Source organism: Anguilla anguilla, chromosome 9 (genome assembly GCF_013347855.1).
Source record: "Anguilla anguilla isolate fAngAng1 chromosome 9, fAngAng1.pri, whole genome shotgun sequence".
Classification (NCBI taxonomy): Eukaryota; Metazoa; Chordata; class Actinopteri; order Anguilliformes; family Anguillidae; genus Anguilla; species Anguilla anguilla.
The window spans coordinates 55,215,169-55,240,298 of record NC_049209.1 but is presented as its reverse complement, the minus strand read 5'-3'; the positions used below and the strand labels follow the sequence as shown (position 1 = coordinate 55,240,298).

Sequence of the window (25,130 nt, the reverse complement as noted above, 5' to 3'; positions counted from 1 at the left end):
CTTGCTATTATTGAAGGAACCATGAATTCAATGCTGTCAGAAAATGGTCTTCTATCAGTGAGCTGAAGCTGAAGCATTATTGGGTTATGCGTGTTACGGTTGCTCTCAAGCCCCCCAAACATAAGCTATGCCGACACCAAGGTTTCCCAAAACTAACCAATAACTTTGATTACAAAAAGAAATACTAAAATAGCTGCAAAACACCAGATAAAATCAAGACCCGGCCGCGGTCGAGAGGTGAGGAGAAAAAGTCCCATCTCCTGAGAAGCCGAATCCAGGCTTCTTAAAAGTTCACCGCCACAGGTGCTCCCAATTAACTTTAAGACACACGCGTGTCCAAACGGCCAGCGCCCCCACCTGAGGCGGAGGGACGCAACACCCCCACCACCAGCTGGGAACACCAGTCCCCAAAACAAAACAAAGTGAACAAGGGGAGACAAACCAGGGGAGACAGAAACGCCGCAGGATCTCTACGCGCGCCGCACGCGCGCGACGCCGCAGGAACTCTACGCGCGCCGCACGCGCGTAGAGTAAAAACAAGGGACTATTAGTCTATAGTACCATGTGCAAGTACACGGACATTCAAGCAAACTCAACGTTACATCTCGAGACTCCAGCAGTTTATCGGACGGTTTCGCAATATAAATAATCTAGGACCGAAGCAGAAACACTACCAGGCTAACACGAAACGGACAAGGTCAGAGACTTAATATTCGGAAACCGACAAATGCACGACAGTATTCTTCACAATAAGGAACGAGAAAGCAATAGACGCGAAGTTCGGAAATCGAAAGACCGTCTGGGCTAAACCATTCTAACATGGCCGAACACTAAGCAAAACACCATGCAGGAGGATCAGCTGACAGACAATTATCACGAAGCACCGATAACAAGAGACTAACCAAAACTTTACGTAGCCTAAATGTTTAGGCGTCCATGTTACTCAGTTATCAAACTGAACAGTGCTATCAAAAAAACCATACCAGTCAAACGATTCTCTCCTTTTCCCAGATCAATCGGCCCAGCTGGACGAAACAGCTGATACAAATCCAGAGTGATTAAACCAATCAGTGGCGCTACCATTGAACTATTGTGGGCTTCCCCGATCCTATCTAACCAAACAGAAAAAAAACTAACTCAAACTAGTCTTCGGTGGTTTTCTGCGCTCGGGGCGACTTTGAACGCTAAACTCGTGAGCACTCAGCAGACCACTTTACTAGTCGACCTCAGTGCCCCGAAGCGTAGCTCCACTCATATTAACCACCAAAAACAAAAAAGGAAAAACAATGAAGTGACAAGTCCCTTGGACCCGCCCGGCGGCTAAGCTAACCGGGCTAAGAACAGAAAATGTAAAACTATAAAGGGTAAAATCCCGGACGAGCCCCCATTTATGTTACGGTTGCTCTCAAGCCCTCGCAAACATAAGCGATGCCGACACCAAAGTTTACCAAAACTAACCAATAACTTTATTTGATTACAAAAAGAAATACTAAAATAGCTGCAAAACACCAGATAAAATCAAGACCCGGCCGTGGTCGAGAGGTGGGGAGAAAAAGTCCCATCTCCTGAGAAGCCGAATCCAGGCTTCTTAAAAGGGCACAGCCACAGGTGCTCACAATGAACTTTAACAAGACACACGCGTGTCCAAACGGCCAGCGCCCCCACCTGAGGCGGAGGGACGTGACATGCGGCAAGCAATGATCCAAAACACAAAAGCAAGTCCAAATCTTAATTACTGAAAATAAATTAAAGTTTTGGACTGACCAATTCAAAGACCTGACTTGAACCCAACAGAGGTGCTGTGCAGGACCTGAAACAAGCAGTTCATGGCCAAAAACCTGCCCATTTGCCTGAATTAAAGCATTTCTGCAAAGAAGAGTGGGCTAAAATTCCTCCACATCAATGTGAAAGACTGGTATCAAATCATAGAAGGCATTTGGTTGCAGTTTTTTCACATATGTGATACGGCTGTTTGATAACTTTTTCATGAAATTAATGAATTCATATTTTACTCAGGCCCCTTTTGTCTGACATGACATTTTGTCTAGAGATCTGAAACCATTCTGTCTGTCAAATATGCAATGGTAGAGGAAATCAGGGAGGGGCCAAACCCATACGACATAGTGAGACTGAGCTGCACCTCCGCTGCGGCTCCATCCCCCCCCCCCCCACAGTGCCTTGGCTCTAACCCCTAGCTGAGGCACTGTAGCCTGCATGCTGCTCATTTTGTTCAGTGCTGGGGGCCTACTTTCCAGAGCTGACAGACACACTGGCCTGAAGCTGGAGCATTTAATTCAGAAAGGAAACTCTTCTGACAGGGAGAGGATACTTCAAATAGACAGTGTGTTTGTGTGTGTGTGAGAAGGAGAGATCTGTGTGTTTGTGTGTGTGAGAAGGGTGATCTGTGTGTCTGTGTGTGAGGAGAGATCTGTGTGTTTGTGTGCGTGTGTGAGAAGGAGAGATCTGTGTGTGTGTGTGTGTGTGTGTGAGTGAGAGAAGGAGAGATCTGTGTGTGTGTGTGTGTGTAAGAAGGAGAGATCTGTGTGTTTGTGTGTGTGTCAGAAGGAGAGATCTGTATGTGTGTGTGTGTGTGTGAGAGAGAGAAGGAGAGATCTGTGTGTTTGTACGTTTGTGAGACAGAAGAATATAGACTTTTTCTGACTGTGTCTGTGCTTTGAAGGAAAGAGAGAAAGAGAGATGAGTCACATTCCCTCTCACATATCAGTACTCAGAATTTTGTACAACATTATCTCATAAAAAACACGTTTTCAACGTTTTCAACAAGAACTGAGGAAATATTGGGTAAATTTTGTACAACATTATCTCATAAAAAACACGTTTTCAACGTTTTCAACAAGAACTGAGGAAATATTGGGTAGCATTGCTTTGAGATACATCTTATGTCATTTCGGTGAGGCAAGATAGCCTATATTGTTTGTAGTATCGTAACTTGGCGTCATTTTGATATCAATACTTTTTAGTAACTTGGCATTTTTGTACGTTGAAAACGTGTTTTTTATGAGATAGTTAGTAGAAATGGCACAGTGGTGAACCGGTGTAACTTTTAAATAAAAGGAATACATTTGCGTCATGAAATGCATATGGGTGGCCGTGAGTGAGGTTTACCAGTCTGTGACTTCGTTAGCTAATGCCATAGCTATGCAATGCGTGAAATATCATTAGCGAACCTGCCGGTAGTTTTAAAGAAGAACACAAGCCAGTAAGCACAGAAGAGCTTCCGTTGAATCCATATGGCTTAGCAATATTATAGCCGGTCAATAACTGAACGTACAGACGGTAAGTCATAATGCATATATCTTAGCAATATTGTAGCCGGTTAATAACTGAACGGTCAACGGCGGGTAGATATGGTGCAAAAGCAATAATTAAGAAGTAGTAGACAATTATTAGTGAGGGTCGAAGCAAGTTAAAGAAACGGGTTCCAAGCTGAGCTTGAACATGCGACCTAGTGTTCCCAAGCCTGTAACCTTACCCACTAGGCCACAGACGGATTAGCTGTTCAACCTGCGGAGTTGCGGAATGTACATAAGTACTAATTGTTTGTAGCGTATGTGGGTAGATAGAGAACAGGGCGAGGTAACAGGAATGTAGAAACGTGGCGTTTTCAAGTTGCTTGAACATGCGACCCAGTGTTCCCAAGCCTGTAACCTTACCCACTAGGCCACGGATGGATTAGCTGTTCAAATTGCGGAGTTGCAGAATGTACATAAGTAGTAATTGTTTGTAGCGTATGTGGCTAGATAGAGAACAGAGCGAGGTAACAGGAATGTAGAAATAGAAACGTGGCGTTTGCTGATATGAAAGTTTTGTACGGTAGCCAAGTGAAGAAATATAGTTAATAGAAATGGCACAGTGGTGAACTGGTGTAACTTTTTAATGAAAGGAATACATTTGCCGTGACTTCGTTAGCTAATGCCATGCAATGCGTGAAATATCATTAGCAAACCTGCCGGTGGTTTTAAAGAACACAGGCCAGTAAGCACAGAAGAGCTCCCGTTGAATCCATGTGGCTTAGCAATATTGTAGCCGGTTAATAACTGAACGGTGAACGGCGGGTAAATATGGTGCAAAAGCAATAATTGATAAGTAGGCTAGTAGACAATTATTAGTGAGGGTTGAAGCAGGTTAAAGAAACGTGTTCTAAGCTGGGCTTGAACCTAAGACCCCATGTTCCCAAGACTGTAACCTTACCCACTAGGCCACAGGCGGACTAGCTGTTTGAACGGGAAATGTTTCAGAATAAAAATGTATGGGTATTTTTCGTGTGTATGCGCGTTTTTGATTGGGTCGTGTAGGGCAGATTTGGCTGGTGTTAGTGAAATGTCCAATGGGGAGACATGTTGTTAGTGGGATAGGCGGCAGGAAAAATAAGAATGAGAAGAAGAAGAAGAAGAAGAAGAAGAAAGAGAAGAAGAAGAAGAAGAAGAAGGAGAAAACGCAAAATCCCCTTAGTTTGGGGCTTTATTGTGTGGACATGTGAAGTTGTTTATGAATTCTGTCTGTTGAAATGGGGTCAGAATGTACAGAATTTAATGTTTTTAAGGGCTGAGTGTCTGTGGCTGTTGTGGTTATTTCTGTGGGGAACCCTGAAAAGTGCCAAACTCTCGGTGCTGTATAGGTATGGGGGCATGCCCCCGCCAAGGCGTAACTTGGCGGGATGGCATACCTGCCATCCCAATTTCTCATATGGATTTCTGAGGGTAAGATTTGTTGTCATTACACAAATAAATATAGAACCATGTGTTGTGTCAAATAGAACCTCCCTCAAGGCTGGGGTAAAATACAACATTCTGCCCGAGGCTGGGGTAAAATACTGCCTCCCAACCCTGCTGCCCCCCACTGTCCTACTGCACTGCTCCTGATTCCACTGCCCTACTGAACTGCTGCCCCACCCAACTGCCCTACTGAACTACTGCCCCACCAAACTGACCTACTGAACTATTGCCCTACCATTCTGAACTACTGCCCCACCCTACTGCACTACTGAACTACTGCCCCACCCAACTGCCATACTTCTCCCACACCTCCAAATTCTGACAATATGGGCTAATTATGGCCTACTAATTATGGATTGCTTGCTAATACTTGGCACTTCTCAGTTTTAGATGGGCTCCCCCTCTATAGCTGGGTTCCTCTCGATATGTTTTCCCACCAGGCAGTTTGTCCTCACCATCATTTCAGGGTTTCTCCTTTTGTGTTTGCTACTCTGGGGTTAAGGCCTGTATGTGTATTGTGTATGATTTGACTATTGTTGTGCAACTTGAAATCAGCTTATTAATCAACACCGCTTTTGTTGCTGTGGGTGGCCAAATATTCTGATAATGCATGCCATGTCAATCATTCTGGTTCCCAGCTGATCGCAGACCCAGAATATTACATTACATAACATAACTTTTACATGTTTCATTAATCAACACAGACATATCTCACCATGAAACTCAATTGACTAATATACCTGTATTTTCACATTTGCTTTAGCTTTTTAAAATTTTTTTCAGTTGACTGTGAAAAACAGTTCTGTTTTACTTGCATCCCTGTTGATGCACATGCACACATAAGCCGCGTTTCCACCAAAATTACCTTTCAGTCCCAGGAACTACTTTACCAGGAACTAAAAGGTTCCTTCAGCCAATGGTTGTCTGCGTTTCCACCAGGGTCTAAAGTACCGCGAAGATTAGGCAAATTAGCTCACTGACGTATGAAAAAGCGACGTTGTCGTCGGTCCATCTGTCATATGATTTCTTCTGTAACCCCATACTACCACCGAAGTAGCCTACATTATTTTCTAATAACCGGGACAGCCCGGAGGGGTTTATTCCACTTATATACAACGGGTTACCAACAATGACTATATATGGTTACTTTTGTATTTATTGATTTTCATATATCCTCTCAAACACATTCATTATGTTTTTATGCGAACATTCGCTTTCATGTCTTGACATCCGAAGCGACAGAATGCAGTCACATTTATATGTATAACTGGCAACAACAGCAGAAAACATGCACACGTTGTAAACAATTTGCTGTTTGATTACTTTCTCGTCGTCAATTCCATATAGGCCAATCGCAAAATGACAAGAATAGAACGAAAACTCGGACTTGCGTGAAAATGTAAATTAGTAGTGGTACAGCCACCGTTTGCTTTCCTTTGAAGTTACTGCTAGCCGAGCAGCGAAGTGTGCCCTCCAGATGCGAACCATGCACCATAAATTAGTCCATAGTCTTCCTGGTCTTTTCGTGGAATTGAAAAATGCCAGTAAAATTGAGTAAAATTACGGCAGTCTGAAAAAGCTAAAGGGAAGATTACTAGAATTAACCTGTTATTTTACCCGGACAAAAAGTGCGGAAGGTGATTTCCAGTTTGCTTGTACTGTATCACCAATGTTAATTACGCAGAGCTACCGCATACCTCACATCTGTATCAAACGTTTTGAGTCAATTACAACGGGCTAACAAAGAAAATCCGGAAGAAAATATTCAGCAACCGAATTAATCCGTTTGAATGTTTTAGTACGTAATATGCTGTCCCAGCAGGAATGCTTAGCATTTTATAAAACGAATACTAAAGCAAGAAAAGAGCAGAAGAGCACACGTTATAATTCCAAGACGTTGGCAGGCTATAACCAAAAGTAGGCTACTGCGCCGCATAACATACAAGTTTGATTTGAAGTTGTTATGAAAATAAATTGGTTTGCCGCTGCATATTTTCAAACATGGCGGGTAATGGCGGAAAATAAATACAACACAAATACTGCGAGTACTCGACCAATCATAAATGTTCAGCGCTGCAAGCTCCACCCAAAAGGTTCCTGTACTTTCGGAAAGTACTACCCCCCGAGCAGGAACCTTTTGGGGGGTAAAATAAAGCCCCAGGAACTAAATTTAGACCCTAGTTCCTGCGGTGGAAACGCACTGAGTTCCTCAAAAGGTTCCTAGTTCCGGGGTATAGTTCCTGCGGTGGAAACGCGGCTATATTCTCAAGGAAATGTTTCACCCATTTAGGGGTTTCAAATCTATGAATAGATACTTTTAAATCTATGAACCCTACAATAAATTATAATTTATTTAAATCTCTTTCAGCCATAATTTTTTAAAAGTAAAGCACTGACCCCTTTTGAAGTTTTCCTACCAAGAACAGACAGAGCAGCAGAACAAGAGGAACATCATTTCAAACCTCTGAGAGAGACCGTTATCTGCCCCAGCTGGGCCAATTAGCACCACTGTCCTAAAAACAAGCAGGCGGTCTCCCAGCAACCATCTTCTGAATATCACACATTTAAGACAAGGCCTGTCAGCACAGCCTCCTAACCGAGTGAAGAGCCTTTGGAGAGAAGCCACTGGGAGAAGACCTCTCAAAGGTGAGAAAGGGTGCGTGTAGAGATACATAATCATATCAGGGTCATATCTGCATTGAAAGGGTAGAGCGCATAGAGATACATAATCATATCAGGGTCATATCTGCATTGAAAGGGTAGTGCATGTAGAGATCCATAATCATATCAGGGTCATATCTGTATCAGCCAATGATAGTTTAGAATAAACACATGCTATCTGGGATGGATGCTTATGGCTGATATGAAGACAAGATAGAGTACTATCTATGAGAGTTCAAAATCTCATAAGTAAGAGAAATTTTCTACCATCAAAATTTGAATAAAATGTTGCTTAAAGGCATAATTATTATGGCCCAATTATAATTTCCCATTAAACCTGAAACTAAAGAGTTTAAATGCACTACGCTTTAACTAAGCAATAATGAAAACCCTATCTTTAATTTTTATTTTTTTTAAAATAAAACCAGGGAAGATCATAGTAATGCCAATGATGCCATTCACAGCAATAAAATGACCCTGGTCAGCTGTGGCTCAAACAAAAGAAAAAATTATAACACATCATTATTTGTTCATCATTTCACAAGAGTGGCATGGCTCACTTAAACTAAACAGAGCAGACAGATCTCCTTTGGAGGGAAAAGGTGCCAGCATTCGCAGGGATAGTACAGAAGCTTGTGTACATTGCAGACAACTTTCTCCTGGGTTATTATTTTATCTGTAATGACATAGAATTTTTCACTCTGGAGGTGCGATGGGGTAACAATTTCTCTTTTTCATAGCTCCTCCATTTCAAATGTGCAGCCTACAGTCGATGAGATAGCATGACCCACACACGGCTGCATGACCCACACACGGCTGCATCACCCACACACACGGCTGCCTGACCCACACACACGGCTGCATCACCCACACACGGCTGCCTCACCCACACACACGGCTGCATGACCCACACACGGCTGCATCACCCACACACACGGCTGCCTGACCCACACACACGGCTGCATTACCCGCACACACGGCTGCATCACCCACACACGGCTGCCTCACCCACACACACGGCTGCATGACCCACACACGGCTGCATCACCCACACACACGGCTGCCTGACCCACACACACGGCTGCATGACCCACACACGGCTGCATCACCCACACACACGGCTGCCTGACCCACACACACGGCTGCATTACCCGCACACACGGCTGCATCACCCACACACACGGCTGCATCACCCACACACGGCTGCCTCACCCGCACACACGACTGCCTGACCCACCCACATGGCTGCATCACCCGCACACACGGCTGCCTCACCCACACACACGGCTGCATCACCCACACACACGGCTGCCTCACCCGCACACACGGCTGCATCACCCACACACGGCTGCATCACCCGCACACAAGGCTGCCTCACCCGCACACACGGCTGCATCACCCACACACACGGCTGCATCACCCACACACGGCTGCATCACCCACACACAGCTGCATCACCCACACACAAGGCTGCCTCACCCGCACACACGGCTGCATCACCCACACACGGCTGCATCACCCACACACAAGGCTGCCTCACCCGCACACACGGCTGCATCACCCACACACACGGCTGCATCACCCACACACGGCTGCCTCACCCGCACACACGACTGCCTGACCCACCCACATGGCTGCATCACCCGCACACACGGCTGCCTCACCCACACACACGGCTGCATCACCCACACACACGGCTGCCTCACCCGCACACACGGCTGCATCACCCACACACACGGCTGCCTGACCCACACACACGGCTGCATCACCCACCCACACGGCTGCATGACCCACACACACGGCTGTATCACCCACACACGGCTGCCTCACCCGCACACACGACTGCCTGACCCACCCACACGGCTGCATGACCCGCACACACGGCTGCATCACCCACACACACGGCTGCCTGACCCACACACACGGCTGCATCACCCACACACACGGCTGCATGACCCACACACACAGCTGTATCACCCACCCACACGGCTGCATGACCCACACACACGGCTGCATCACCCACACACACGGCTGCCTGACCCACACACACGGCTGCATCACCCACACACACGGCTGCCTGACCCACACACACGGCTGCATCACCCACACACACGGCTGCATGACCCACACACACGGCTGCATCACCCACACACACGGCTGCATGACCCGCACACACGGCTGCCTCACCCACACGGCTGCATCACCGACACACACGGCTGCATCACCCACACACACGGCTGCATGACCCACACACACGGCTGCATGACCCACACACACGGCTGCCTCACCCACACACACGGCTGCATGACCCACACACACGGCTGCATGACCCACACACACGGCTGCCTCACCCACACACACGGCTGCATCACCCACACACACGGCTGCCTGACCCACACACACGGCTGCATGACCCACACACACGGCTGCCTCACCCACACACACGGCTGCCTGACCCACACACACGGCTGCCTGACCCACACACACGGCTGTCTGACCCGCACACACGGCTGCATGACCCGCACACACGGCTGCCTGACCCACACACACGGCTGCCTGACCCACACACACGGCTGCATTACCCGCACACACGTCTGCATCACCCACACACACGGCTGCCTCACCCACACACAGCTGCCTCACCCACACACACGGCTGCCTGACCCACACACACGGCTGCATGACCCACACACACGGCTGCCTCACCCACACACACGGCTGCATCACCCCCACACACGGCTGCCTGACCCACCCACACGGCTGCATCACCCGCACACACGGCTGCCTGACCCACCCACACGGCTGCATCACCCACACACACGGCTGCATCACCCCCACACACGGCTGCCTGACCCACCCACACGGCTGCATTACCCGCACACACGGCTGCCTGACCCGCACACAGCTGCCTGACCCGCACACACGGCTGCATCACCCGCACACACGGCTGCATCACCCCCACACACGGCTGCCTCACCCACACGGCTGCATCACCCACACACGCGGCTGCATAGCCCACACACACGGCTGCCTGACCCACACACACGGCTGCCTGACCCGCACACAGCTGCCTGACCCGCACACACGGCTGCATCACCCGCACACACGGCTGCATCACCCGCACACACGGCTGCCTCACCCACACGGCTGCATCACCCACACACACGGCTGCATCACCCGCACACACGGCTCCCTGACCCACCCACACGGCTGCATGACCCACACACGGCTGCATCACCCACACACACGGCTGCATGACGCACACACACGGCCGCATGACCCGCACACACGGCTGCCTCACCCACATGGCTGCATCACCCACACACACGGCTGCATCACCCACACACACGGCTGCCTGACCCGCACACAGCTGCCTGACCCGCACACACGGCTGCATCACCCACACACACGGCTGCATCACCCGCACACACGGCTGCATCACCCGCACACACGGCTGCCTGACCCACACACACGGCTGCATCACCCACACACACGGCTGCCTGACCCACACACACGGCTGCATCACCCACACACACGGCTGCATGACCCACACACACGGCTGCATCACCCACACACACGGCTGCATGACCCGCACACACGGCTGCCTCACCCACACGGCTGCATCACCGACACACACGGCTGCATCACCCACACACACGGCTGCATGACCCACACACACGGCTGCATGACCCACACACACGGCTGCCTCACCCACACACACGGCTGCATGACCCACACACACGGCTGCATGACCCACACACACGGCTGCCTCACCCACACACACGGCTGCATCACCCACACACACGGCTGCCTGACCCACACACACGGCTGCATGACCCACACACACGGCTGCCTCACCCACACACACGGCTGCCTGACCCACACACACGGCTGCCTGACCCACACACACGGCTGTCTGACCCGCACACACGGCTGCATGACCCGCACACACGGCTGCCTGACCCACACACACGGCTGCCTGACCCACACACACGGCTGCATTACCCGCACACACGTCTGCATCACCCACACACACGGCTGCCTCACCCACACACAGCTGCCTCACCCACACACACGGCTGCCTGACCCACACACACGGCTGCATGACCCACACACACGGCTGCCTCACCCACACACACGGCTGCATCACCCCCACACACGGCTGCCTGACCCACCCACACGGCTGCATCACCCGCACACACGGCTGCCTGACCCACCCACACGGCTGCATCACCCACACACACGGCTGCATCACCCCCACACACGGCTGCCTGACCCACCCACACAGCTGCATTACCCGCACACACGGCTGCCTGACCCGCACACAGCTGCCTGACCCGCACACACGGCTGCATCACCCGCACACACGGCTGCATCACCCCCACACACGGCTGCCTCACCCACACGGCTGCATCACCCACACACGCGGCTGCATCACCCACACACACGGCTGCCTGACCCACACACACGGCTGCCTGACCCGCACACAGCTGCCTGACCCGCACACACGGCTGCATCACCCGCACACACGGCTGCATCACCCGCACACACGGCTGCCTCACCCACACGGCTGCATCACCCACACACACGGCTGCATCACCCGCACACACGGCTCCCTGACCCACCCACACGGCTGCATGACCCACACACGGCTGCATCACCCACACACACGGCTGCATGACGCACACACACGGCCGCATGACCCGCACACACGGCTGCCTCACCCACATGGCTGCATCACCCACACACACGGCTGCATCACCCACACACACGGCTGCCTGACCCGCACACAGCTGCCTGACCCGCACACACGGCTGCATCATCCACACACACGGCTGCATCACCCGCACACACGGCTGCATCACCCGCACACACGGCTGCCTGACCCACCCACACGGCTGCATCACCCCCACACACGGCTGCCTGACCCACTCACACGGCTGCATCACCCGCACACACGGCTGCCTGACCCACCCACACGGCTGCATCACCCACACACACGGCTGCATCACCCCCACACACGGCTGCCTGACCCACCCACACGGCTGCATTACCCACACACATGGCTGCATCACCCCCACACACGGCTGCATCACCCACACACAAGGCTGCCGGTCAGTGTACCCAACACCATGGCTTGCTGTTTATTGGTCTCTTTGATATTAAGCACTACCGCGAGTACAAATGAGTGCAGAGTGCAACTGGGCTCCTAGTTTCACCTTAGCAACGGGGTAGCAAGTTCAAACCCTTAATTACATATTCAAAATTTTTAATCTTCCTCAGATTCAAACGCATTTGAAAATCAGTAAACAAAACAAGTAACAGCCTTGGAACATACAGTTCACACACCGGAGAGGTGGTGCATTTAATATGTAACTGATGGTGAAACGTGAAAAGGTCATGCTAAAAAAGTAGCCGATTTATAGGTATCTGAATATTATTAATTTATTATTTATAGTGCATCATTCATCATTTTCACCAGGCAAGCACACCATATTACGATATACAGAGAACAGAGACTCCCCATGAGTTGACATCTGTGATCATTTACCTCTTCTTGTATGTGAAAACATGGCTGCAATTTGCATTAATGTGCTATAATGTAAAGCACTGACAATTGGCCAATATAGCCAGGACAATGTTGGTTATTGATTTTGGCCCTAGAATAACCCTATCATGCATTACAATCACTTAGACATGCTTATCCAGAATGACATAAAGAAGGAAACACCAGTGTTAGTCTCAGGAACACAAAAATTTGATATCACCAAGAAGGCACAGAGGCCCATTAATAATCAATATGTGTCATGTTAAGCTAACAAAAACAATCTGTACAATAACTAAAGTACCAGGAGACAGATAACCTATTTTTGCACAGCTATACCTATAACATTATTCAAAGGGAAATCCAAAAAAATAGGAGAAGAAAGGCTATCCACAGGGGGTTAGGGAAGCCATGGTGTAATCTGAAGAGGTGAATCATCAGTTGATTAGAATATGGGCAGGTTTTTGGCTATTATACCATTCTTTTCAGGTATGCTTGAGCTCATTGTCTTGGCGGGTGACCCATTTTAGCTTTAGGGAGTGGGGGCAGGTTTTTGGCCAAAACGTTATTGTAACTTGGAAGGTCTTTGAGTTTATGACTCCACAGACCTCAACAAGAGCTCCAGGAGATGTACATCAGCTCAATAACATCAGAATCCACTGCCATATTTCATCATTGGTATGACATCCTTCTTCCAGTGAACCTGGCCAAACACCTTCAGTTTGGTCTCATCCAACCATGAGACCCTTCAGCCCCAGTGTTTAAAAAACAACTTAACACTTTTTAAAAAGGGCCAATAATTTTTATCTTTGTCAAGAGTTCCAATCAGTTTGAAAGCCATTGCAGGGTTTACCCATTTCAGTGTAATAATGTGATAGTCTTAGCTTTGTCCTTTCCAACCCCAGCCCATACCTGGCCACTTCAGTAATTATCACACACTTGTCCTGTTATAGTAATTATCACACACCTGTCCTGTTTCGTACTTATTACACGCCTGTCCCATTTCATACTTATTACACACCTGTCCTGTTCAGTGGTGATCAGGCACCTGTCTTATTCAGAACTTATCACACACCTGTCTCATAATACAAACATCTGGTGCACACAGTGGTGGCCTACCTGTCTGCTGCCGTACTTCAGAGGGTTGGGCTTGTAGCTCTGGTCGGAGAACTGGTCAGAGCTGATGGAGTTCTCGTCTCCAGTGCCCACGAAGGTGTTGGCTGCGGGGAGGTCTTGCACAGCCTGGTGTTTGGTGGAGGTGGAGGTGGAGGGGGACTGGGGCTGCAGCTGGATGGAGGGCAGAGGGGAGTTTGAGCGGTAGTGGCGACCCAGGTCAGGGCTGCTCGGTGGGTAATTCAGGGGCAAGTGGATCCTGGGACTAACGCTGACACCATCTAGGCTGGTGCCTTCCTCCTCGTCTTCCTCTAACGGTGCGGCCTGCTTGCTTGCCCCACCCTTCTTCCCCTTCTTGCCCCTCTTGTGCTTGGGGGCCTGTTTAGGGGTGTAGGGGTCTTTACTTTCCTTCTTCCCAGCCTGGTAGCCACTCTTACCATCCTGCTGCAGGTGGTGCCGGACAACCACTACGACGATGATGATGAAAATGACCCCCGTGATGCCGGCCAGGCTGCCGTAGAGGACATTGCTGTGCTGAGAGGCCAGGCTGTGGTCAGGCTCCCCGGCAATGTCGGTCTCCAGAGGAGTGTACAGGCTGTGCCCCACCAGGGATTCCAGCAGGGTGATGTTTCCGATGGTCTCATTCACATAGATGTGCACCAGGCCTGTGGTGTGTCTTTGGGGCTTTCCTTTGTCACTCACCCTCACCACCAGCCTATGGAGGCCCTTGTGGCCCTGGGTGATTTCCTTAGCCAGGGTGATCTCCCCGTCGGAGGAGGAGATGCGGAACAGGCCGTGGGGGTTCCCTCCCGTGATGCTGTAGGTCAGCTCTGCATTGGGACCAATGTCCATGTCCTCAGCCTCCACCTGGTGCACGTGGCTGTCCGGGCGGGTCAGAGGGGACAGGCATTTGTAGGAGGAGTTTGAGGGCTTGATAATGTAGGGGGCGTTGTCGTTTTCATCCAGCACATTGATAGTCACTCCGACAAAGGAGGACCGGGGTGGATCTCCACTGTCCACAGCCTTCAGGCGGAAGGTGTAGGTGCTCTCCTTCTCACGGTCGAAAGAGATGCTGGACAGGATGGTGCCGCTGCCGTTCTGGATCACAAACTTTCCGTCGTCCGACTCGGCGGTAAGCTGAACCCGGGCGTTCTCCCCTTTGTCTGCATCTGTGACTGTCACCATGCCAACAGGGCTGAGGGGGGGCATGTTCTCCAGCACGGAGAAGCTGTAGGTGCTCAGCATGAATTTGGGGTCATTGTCGTTCCGATCCAGCACCCTGAGCAGAACTGCAGCAGTGCCGCGGTGGCTGGGCACTCCCTTATCGGTGGCGGCGATGTGGAACTGGTAGCGATCGCGGTGCTCCCGGTCCAGCGGGCTCCTCACACGCACCTCCCCTGTGTCAGCGTCAATCTCAAACAGCCCCTTCGCAGAAGAGTCCGCAGTGATGAGACTGTATGTCAGCTCTGCGTTGCTGCCACTGTCAGCATCCGTGGCTACGATGTCGAACACCTTGTCTCCTGGTTGATTTTCCTCTGCAAAGTCCACCTCCAGCTGGGCAGAAGCGAAGACAGGTGAGTTGTCATTCACATCCGTCACTTGCACTTTCAGAGAGTTAGTGCTGGAGAGAGCTGGGTTTCCTGAGTCCACCGCCACGATCTCAACTCGGTAATCCTTCACAAGCTCGTAGTCCAGAGGGGCGGTGGTCTGCAGGAAGTATTTTCTCTTGTGGTCGTTCGGTGTGTCCCCAGCCGGCCTCAGTTGGAAAGGGACATCCCTCGCCACCACACAGGTGACCACCGCGTTCTCCCCCTCATCCCGGTCAGACACCTGCACCAGGGCCACCGCAGTGCCAATGGGCATGTCCTCAGAGATGTTCGCTACGCCGTCCTGGTGTATGACTAAGCCAATTCCTCTGATCTCAATTGTGGGGGCATTGTCATTCTGGTCCTTTACATTAATGGCAACAAAGACTTTGGAACTTTTAGGCATAGACCCCTTGTCCCTGGCAACCACATAAAACTTCATGGAGCTAAACTCCTCCCGGTCCACGTGCCCCCTGACGGAGATGATGCCGGTGGAGTGGTCGATGCGCAGTAGCCTCTGTGTGGCGTCAGTGGCCTGGTGCAGCATGTACTCGATCTCCCCGTTTGGCCCCATGTCTGAGTCATCAGCCCTCACCTGCAAGCACAATGCAGACCCTGGAATAAAATTCCTGAGAGGGAATCCCTACAGTAACAGCGCTGATATAGCAGCCCTACAGTAACAGCACTGATATAGCAGCCCTACAGTAACAGCACTAATGTAGCAGCCCTACAGTAACAGCACTGACATAGCAGCCCTACAGTAACAGCACTGACATAGCAGCCCTACAGTAACAGCACTAATGTAGCAGCCCTACAGTAACAGCACTGATATAGCAGCCCTACAGTAACAGCACTGACATAGCAGCCCTACAGTAACAGCACTAATGTAGCAGCCCTACAGTAACAGCACTGACATAGCAGCCCTACAGTAACAGCACTAATGTAGCAGCCCTACAGTAACAGCACTGACATAGCAGCCCTACAGTAACAGCACTAATGTAGCAGCCCTACAGTAACAGCACTGACATAGCAGCCCTACAGTAACAGCACTGATATAGCAGCCCTACAGTAACAGCACTGATATAGTAGCCCTAGAGTAACAGCACTGATATAGCAGCCCTACAGTAACAGCACTGATATAGCAGCCCTAGAGTAATGGCACTGACATAGCAGCCCTAGAGTAACAGCACTGACTGACAACTCGCTAAAATGTTAGACAAATTATATTTAATCACCAATGAAAAGTAGTGCATATTTATGATGCACATATGATTGACTAACCCTAATCCAGCAGAACATGTCTCACACTGATGATGCAAACCTGATGGATGTCCTACCTGAAGCACAGAGTGACCCACGGGGCTGTTCTCTGGCAGATCGGCTTCATACATGGGCTGCTCAAAACGAGGTGCGTTGTCATTGGTGTCAGTGATGAGGACTCTGAGCAGGGCGCTGCTGTAGCGTGGAGGGTTCCCTCCGTCCACCACCTTAATGCTCAGATCATACGAGTCCTTCTGCTCACGGTCCAGGCTGCCCACAACCACCAGCTGCGGCAGCTTCTCCCCACGGTCCTCTGCCACCTGCAGGCCGAACAGCGCCAGTGCATCTGGCCCTGTGGTCAGAGAGTAATCCGCCACCCCGTTCCCGTCCGCGTCGCGATCAGTGGCCAGTGGGATGGGGAACAGCGCCCCGCTGTGGGTGTTCTCTGGAATGGACAGGGTCAGGATGGGCGAGGGAAACTGTGGCGTGTTGTCGTTCATATCCAGGACTTGGATGCGCCCCTCGATGAGTCGCGGGCTCTGGTTTTGGTTCAGATCCGTGATGGACACCTCAAACTCCAGAAAGCAAGGCTCAGCCTTCAGCAGGCTGCGGCAGTCCCTCAAACTCTCCCTGTCGATTGCCGTCTCTGTGGTGAAGATGTCTCCGGTTTTACCATCCACTCGCAGGTAGGGGGCACCAACCTCCAGCTTGTACAGGTGGCCAGAGTCTGGGAGGCCCTGGTCTGCGGCCAGGCTGCCAATCAGAGTGCTGGGAGGCTGCTCCTCCTGGAGCTGGTACAGAACTCCGCCCAGAGACTGGCCATAGCACCCCAGCAGCACTGCCCACACCAGCAGCACACCCATCCCCCTCTCCATCACATTCCCCCCGGCACAGCTACAGCCTGCAATACACACACACACAACATGAGCTACAGCCTGCAATACACACACACACAACATGAGCTACAGCCTGCAATACACACACACACAACATGAGCTACAGCCTGCAATACACACACACACAACATGAGCTACAGCCTGCAATACACACACACACAACATGAGCTACAGCCTGCAATACACACACACACAACATCAGCTACAGCCTGCAATACACACACACACAACATGAGCTACAGCCTGCAATACACACACACACAACATGAGCTACAGCCTGCAATACACACACACACAACATCAGCTACAGCCTGCAATACACACACACACAACAAGAGCTACAGCCTGCAATACACACACACACACAACATGAGCTACAGCCTGCAATACACACACACACAACATCAGCTACAGCCTGCAATACACACACAAACACACACACAACATGAGCTACAGCCTGCAATACACACACACACAACATGAGCTACAGCCTGCAATACACACACACACAAAATGAGCTACAGCCTGCAATACACACACACACAACATGAGCTACAGCCTGCAATACACACACACACAACATGAGCTACAGCCTGCAATACACACACACACAACATGAGCTACAGCCTGCAATACACACACACACACACACACACACACAACATGAGCTACAGCCTGCAATACACACACAAACACACACACAACATGAGCTACAGCCTGCAATACACACACAAACACACACACAACATGAGCGACAGCCTGCAATACACACACAAACACACACAACATGAGCTACAGCCTGCAATACACACACAAACACACACACAACATGAGCAACAGCCTGCAATACACACACACAACATGAGCTTCAGCCTGCAATACACACACACAACATGAGCTACAGCCTGCAATACACACACACAACATGAGCTTCAGCCTTCAATACACACACACAACATGAGCTACAGCCTGCAATACACACACACAACATGAGCTACAGCCTGCAATACACACACACAACATGAGCTTCAGCCTTCAATACACACATGTGCACACACACACACACACACAACATGAGCTTCAGCCTTCAATACACACATGCAAACACACACACACACACGCACACACACAACATGAGCTTCAGCCTTCAATACACACACAGACACACACACACACACACACACACACAGGCACACACAGATGCACACACACACACAGGCACACACAGATGCACACACACACACACACAGGGGCGACATAGCTCAGGAGGTAAGACCGATTGTCTGGCAGTCGGAGGGTTGCCGGTTCAAACCCCGCCCTGGGCGTGTCGAAGTGTCCTTGAGCAAGAAACCTAACCCCTAACCTCTAACTGCTCTGGCGAATGAGAGGCATCAATTGTAAAGCGCTTTGGATAAAAGCGCTATATAAATGCAGTCCATTTACCATTTACCACATAGCTCAGGAGGTAAGAGCGGTTGTCTGGCAGTCTGAGGGTTGCCGGTTCAATCCCCCACCCTGGGCATGTTGAAGTGCCCCTGAGCAAGACACCTAACCCCTAATTGCTCCCAATGAGCTGATTGGTACCTTGCATGTCAGCTACTTAACATTGGCGTGTGAGTGTGTGTGTAAATGAGTGAATGAAAGGAGCTATATAAATGCAGTCCAATTACTATTCACATACACAGACACAAACAGCTATACCACACACACATACAAACAGCTATACAACACACACATACAAACAGCTATACCACACACACACACACACACACACATCAACATCAGCTTCACTCACTCCCAATTGTTATTGAATTAAAACATCTTCCCCATTGTTATTGAACTAAAACATCTTCCCTGCTCAGAAAAACAACACATTAATATTATAAGAAAATGTTCTTATAACCCCATATCAATTCTGTTCTTCCTAATAAAATTGATAAGCATATTACAAAAGTCAATGTTGGCATCTTGATAAGAGAATTGTCACAGAAATTATAATTATTACAAACAAGAACTAACTACTGTTCAGACCTGATTACCAGAATGTGCAGATGTTGAAAACCTGTATGTACAGATTAAAGAGCACTGTCCTTTAATACTTACTGTAACCTTAGTTCCACATTAGGCCTTGAAGTATGTGTGTATGTCCATTTCTGTGTGTGAGCAGCCAGGTGTGTGTGTGTGCATGTGTGTTACAGGCTGTAGCTGACTATATGAGAGAGAGAGGGGGTCTGATGCCAATTATCCATTTAGGTTCTGATTTGATCCACGCGTCCCCACTGTAAAAGTCTTATTTTCAGGTCTTGATTTAAAGAAACTGATTAATTAACTTCAGTTTTTGTTTGTGTGCGTGTGTGTGTGTGTGTGTGTGTGAGAGAGAGAGAGAGAGAGAGAGAGAGAGAGATTCTGAATGTTGCAGCGTGGTTATGTTTGTATGTATTTAGCCCGTATGTAACTGAATTACTAAATGTGTGTGTGTGTTTGCATTTATGCATATGTATGTGTGTGTAAGCATGCATGATTTATGTCTCAGCTGGCTTTCACGCCATATTATTCATAAAAGGTAAATGTAAATTATCCGTATAAAGATGTATAACAGTCTCCTTTTAATGCAACTATATTGGTTTACAGGAGTCCTTATCTAGACCACATTGAGCAAATACATTTACAACATACCTAGAACTTGTAATGAGTATTTCCAAAATAGCTCGTGAAAAAAACATCATGCATATTGTTATCTTGATTCATTCATTCATAATTCACGAGGAGGTCCGAATATGCAAAAATTCAACCCCAACAAATAGTTTTACAGATTTATTAAATACTAAATTAGAAAGTGATCACCATCTGGATCTCAGTAAAAAGAGACAAAACAGCAGAGGTCATGATAGAATCTGTTTGGAATCAAATATTATGGACAAAAGCCACAGTTGCTGAAGTCAAATCATCTGAAAATCTGGTATCTACCTCTCAGAGTTCAGCCTCTCCCCTAATGCTGGCTCATCCTCATAAAAACGACAAACTCCTCTCCCAACATACGCCACTCCTATGATCCTCCTACCCAAACCTCAGAAACACCTCCTCCTGCACAAGCCCCTTTAACCCAAACCCCAGAAACACCTCCTCCTGCACAAGCCCCTTTAACCCAAACCCCAGAAACACCTCCTCCTGCACAAGCCCCTTTAACCCAAACCCCAGAAACACCTCCTCCTGCACAAGCCCCTTTAACCCAAACCCCAGAAACACCTCCTCCTGCACAAGCCCCTTTAACCCAAACCCCAGAAACACCTCCTCCTGCACAAGCCCCTTTAACCCAAACCTCAGAAACACCTCCTCCTGCACAAGCCCCTTTAAGCCAAACCCCAGAAACTCCTCCCTCATTATAAGGCCCTCCCACTGAAACCTCAGTAACCCCTCTCTTAGCCTACACCCCTCATAATCAAACCTCAGTAACCCCTCCCTTAGCCTACACCCCACATAATCAAACCTCAGTAACCCCTCCCTTAGCCTACACCCTTCATAATCAAACCTCAGTAACCCCTCCCTTAGCCTACACCCCTCATAATCAAACCTCAGTAACCCCTCCCTTAGCCTACACCCCTCATAATCAAACCTCAGTAACCCCTCCCTTAGCCTACACCCCTCATAATCAAACCTCAGTAACCCCTCCCTTAGCCTACACCCATCATAATCAAACCTCAGTAACCCCTCCCTTAGCCTACGCCCCTCATAATCAAACCTCAGTAACCACTCCCTTAGCCTACACCCCTCATAATCAAACCTCAGTAACCCCTCCCTTAGCCTACACTCCTCATAATCAAACCTCAGTAACCCCTCCCTTAGCCTACACCCCTCATAATCAAACCTCAGTAACCCCTCCCTTAGCCTACACCCATCATAATCAAACCTCAGTAACCCCTCCCTTAGCCTACGCCCCTCATAATCGAACCTCAGTAACCCCTCCCTTAGCCTGCGCCCCTCATAATCGAACCTCAGTAACCCCTCCCTTAGCCTACGCCCCTCATAATCAAACCTCAGTAACCCTGCCCTTAGCCTACGCCCCTCATAATTAAACTTCAGTAACCCCTCCCTTAGCCTACGCCCATCATAATCAAACCTCAGTAACCCCTCCCTTAGCCTACGCCCCTCATAATTAAATCTCAGTAACCCCTCCCTTAGCCTACACCCCTCATAATCAAACCTCAGTAACCCCTCCCTTAGCCTACACCCCTATAATCAAACCTCAGTAACCCCTCTCTTAGCCTACACCCCTCATAACCAAACCTCAGTAACCCCTCCCTTAGCCTACGCCCCTCATAATCAAACCTCAGTAACCCTTCCCCAAAGTAAACTCCTACAACTCAACAGCATTATCGGTATTTGCAGCCATGCTGGTTTTAGTTCATTGTACTGCAAAGTTAATTTAATCATTCAGTACTATGTTCACAGCATCCACATCGAATGTTGACCAATAGTGCATCCCACAGAAAACAATGGTAAGTGCTTCAATTCCCCAGAAGGTGTCACTGTTTCTCCTCTTCTCTGAGTGGTAAGTGGTTACAATACTATTGGCGGATACTGAGCGCTGATTATTAAACCACACAGCTAACTCATGAATTAGACCATTAAAATCATAATACAAATTTAAAAAAAGATTTTTTTCCTTCAATGCTATCTTCCTTAGTGAACAAGAAACAATATTTTAAATGCATCCTAATTTTACTTCTAGTAAAGAGGGAAATAAATCCAAAAATATAGAATATTTGCAATCCAGAGTATATTTGTAGTCACATACTGACCCACAAAGTCTGTGCCGAGTCCTGCGTAACGTTGGTGTGTGGATGGTGTTCCACACAAGGAGGGAAGACAGGGACTGTGTGCTGGATACAGTGTGTGGTCAAATGGCCACAGCTTGACATCCTCACGAAGACGTGTCAGAACAGGCTGCCACAGGGCAACACTGTTACTCTCCCTGTGCAGTTACCTGGCTGCAGTTACCTGGCAGCAGTCTGTGCTAGTGCAGTTACCTGTGAAGTTACCTGGCTGTACCCTGCATCTAACTGTGCAACCAAGATCTTGCTCTTTCTATTTATTTGATTAGAGATGAGTTTGTCGCAACTGTAACGTCTCTAAACTGACTGAACCATAACAGTTCCTTCTAAGGCTGAAATGCATGTCAAAACGACCTTCTGTCAGTATGCATTTCTGCTTCTGAACAAATTACTGACAAGCAAACTCCTCTTTTGACGGCTTTCAGGAACTCCGGTTGCTAAACTTGTGCGCTGTTGGTGGGAGTTTCCCCTGATATGTGTACATAATGCGTTAATTATCAGGCTTTCGTTTTGCATACCCCATTAGTTTCGGCATAGGCTACATTACTCTCTGGGCTGATGCATTTTCGTTGTGTATGTACAGGCTCAGAAAAGGCTCCACTGTTGACGGATTAGACTGAATATACAGTTAAAGAGCGATGACCAGACAATTAAAACCGAGCTCCTCAACGCAAAGGAGAGAGGCTGGGAGCAGAATCAATAGCCAAGCGAGGCTCCGCGCCAGCCGCTCCCCCGCTGGGGATTGAACTGCGATACACGGAGAGAGGAAACTCCATTTAATACGATGAGTGGAAACATAATAGCATTCCAAGACCAGCGAATACATACCGGTTCAGATATTACAGTAAGCTATATATACCAAATCTAAGACTGAGAGCATACGCCTGGATGCATTATAATTATATCTGACACGTACGATGGCCATTATAGCGGAGGCAAACAAGTGTCCCCATCATGTTCATATAAAGACGGCCCAGGCGCCTATCTGCGCTCGCGACCTGATGCTTTTTGAGTTAAGAGCTCTACATGCGACGTCTTCTTCGGCAGCTGCGTTTACGAATGTTTACGGCTGGTTGTATATTGTTGCGTTTATCCATTAGCAATACGCACGGTACGAATATTTTCGGATGTGGTTCAGTTACGGATGATTGCAGATCATGCATTGTGACAAACGCGAATAATAAAAACACGATTGGCCAGACGAGAGATACATAATTATATCTGGAGTGCGAATCGTTTACCTGGCTGGCATTTGGGTGTGCAGAGCTAGCAAATGAACTAAAATGACACGTTTTTAGTAACATTCACAATTTAAACTGAATATAAAGGCAACATATATGAAAACATTCTGAACTGTTACGAGTAAATATAGCGTCGATATCGTAATGCACATATTCCACCTACTTTCTTCAGCCACGTAGATGTATTGGATACCTTCCCGAGGTAGAGAACCCGTCTCTGAGCGGTTTTGGCAGAATAGGAGGCGCGGTTCCCCCCCTCCCCCCCCCAGACGCCGACACTTTAGCCCTCAGCCCCCCAGGATGCAGCGTTCAAAGGACCAATTCCCACAGTGACTAAATCCACGGGCAGCACCAACAACAGTTCCTCCAAATTCCACAATCCCCGATGAACGTTCACCTCCCAGTTTAAATCTCGGAGCCGAACCAACAACACAAATCGGATTTCCCTTTTTTGTTCCTTGCCAAGACAAAGAGCTCAACGGGTCAGCAAGTCTGGACCATTGTCACAGCATTTCGTCATTTTGACTAATGGTTGTGGAGAACATTTCAAACCGACGTAGACTTAAAATAATATATCCTTGATGTCGCTTCATTGTGGAAGTTTCCCATTAGCTGCGCAGTAAACACACATGAACAACAGGCTGTCTGTCAAATTCTAGACAACAGTCCGTATTTCTGCCTGTCCTCTCAACAACTCAAAATAGCTGTAAGAATCGAGCAGACTGCCAACACGCTCGGCTACACCGTACGCGCGCGTTTTTGAGGCGGTCCTCGCGCCCCACTCGCTCGCTCTTCCCGAACAGAAACGGCTGAGGGGTGGTGCTCCTGACACCGCTTTCCGCCCCTCCAGCAGAACAACGGATCATTTTCGTTTGTCGTTTAGTGTAAGATGTGTCAAAGTACAAATAATATAAACAAACCAAGTACGGACCCTCTTTTACTGAAAAATATTTTGAAATGTGTCTATAAACCACTTGTTTTTACGTATGCTTATTCGGTGTACTGTGTCAATTCTAGTGCCTTTAATTAACTAGCACGAAACGACCGGAAAAAACCCAAACATATTTATCGATTTTAAGGTGCTCAGCTCCACGTGCCGGCAGTGTTCATCCACTTTCAGGAATTACTAGCCAAACCAAATGGGTGTGGCTCGAACGAGCACGCAGCATCTCACTTTCCTGTAAAATCTGCTCTTATTACCTTCTACAAGACTAGCTCTCTGCGCAACTGTTGAGCCTACAGACTCTACAGGCAAATCGT

At 48.9% G+C, this 25,130-nt stretch overlaps 1 protein-coding gene across 3 annotated transcripts in view; it reads right to left on the bottom strand.

The window, feature by feature from the left end:
* Window positions 1–24,871, bottom strand: part of LOC118235930 (protocadherin-1-like) — a 30,157-nt gene extending 5,286 nt beyond the window's left edge. Inside the window, exons 1-4 of one of the 3 annotated variants that reach the window (XM_035433829.1) lie at window positions 24,034–24,871; window positions 22,597–22,741; window positions 16,979–17,802; window positions 14,062–16,236 (exon numbers count right to left, since the gene is read on the bottom strand). In XM_035433829.1, the coding sequence (XP_035289720.1) occupies window positions 14,062–16,236; window positions 16,979–17,776 (2,973 nt within the window). In that variant the 5' untranslated portion in view covers window positions 17,777–17,802; window positions 22,597–22,741; window positions 24,034–24,871. The other 2 variants (XM_035433827.1, XM_035433828.1) reach the window with 2 other exon arrangements.
* Between the last annotated feature and the right edge of the window lie 259 nt (window positions 24,872–25,130).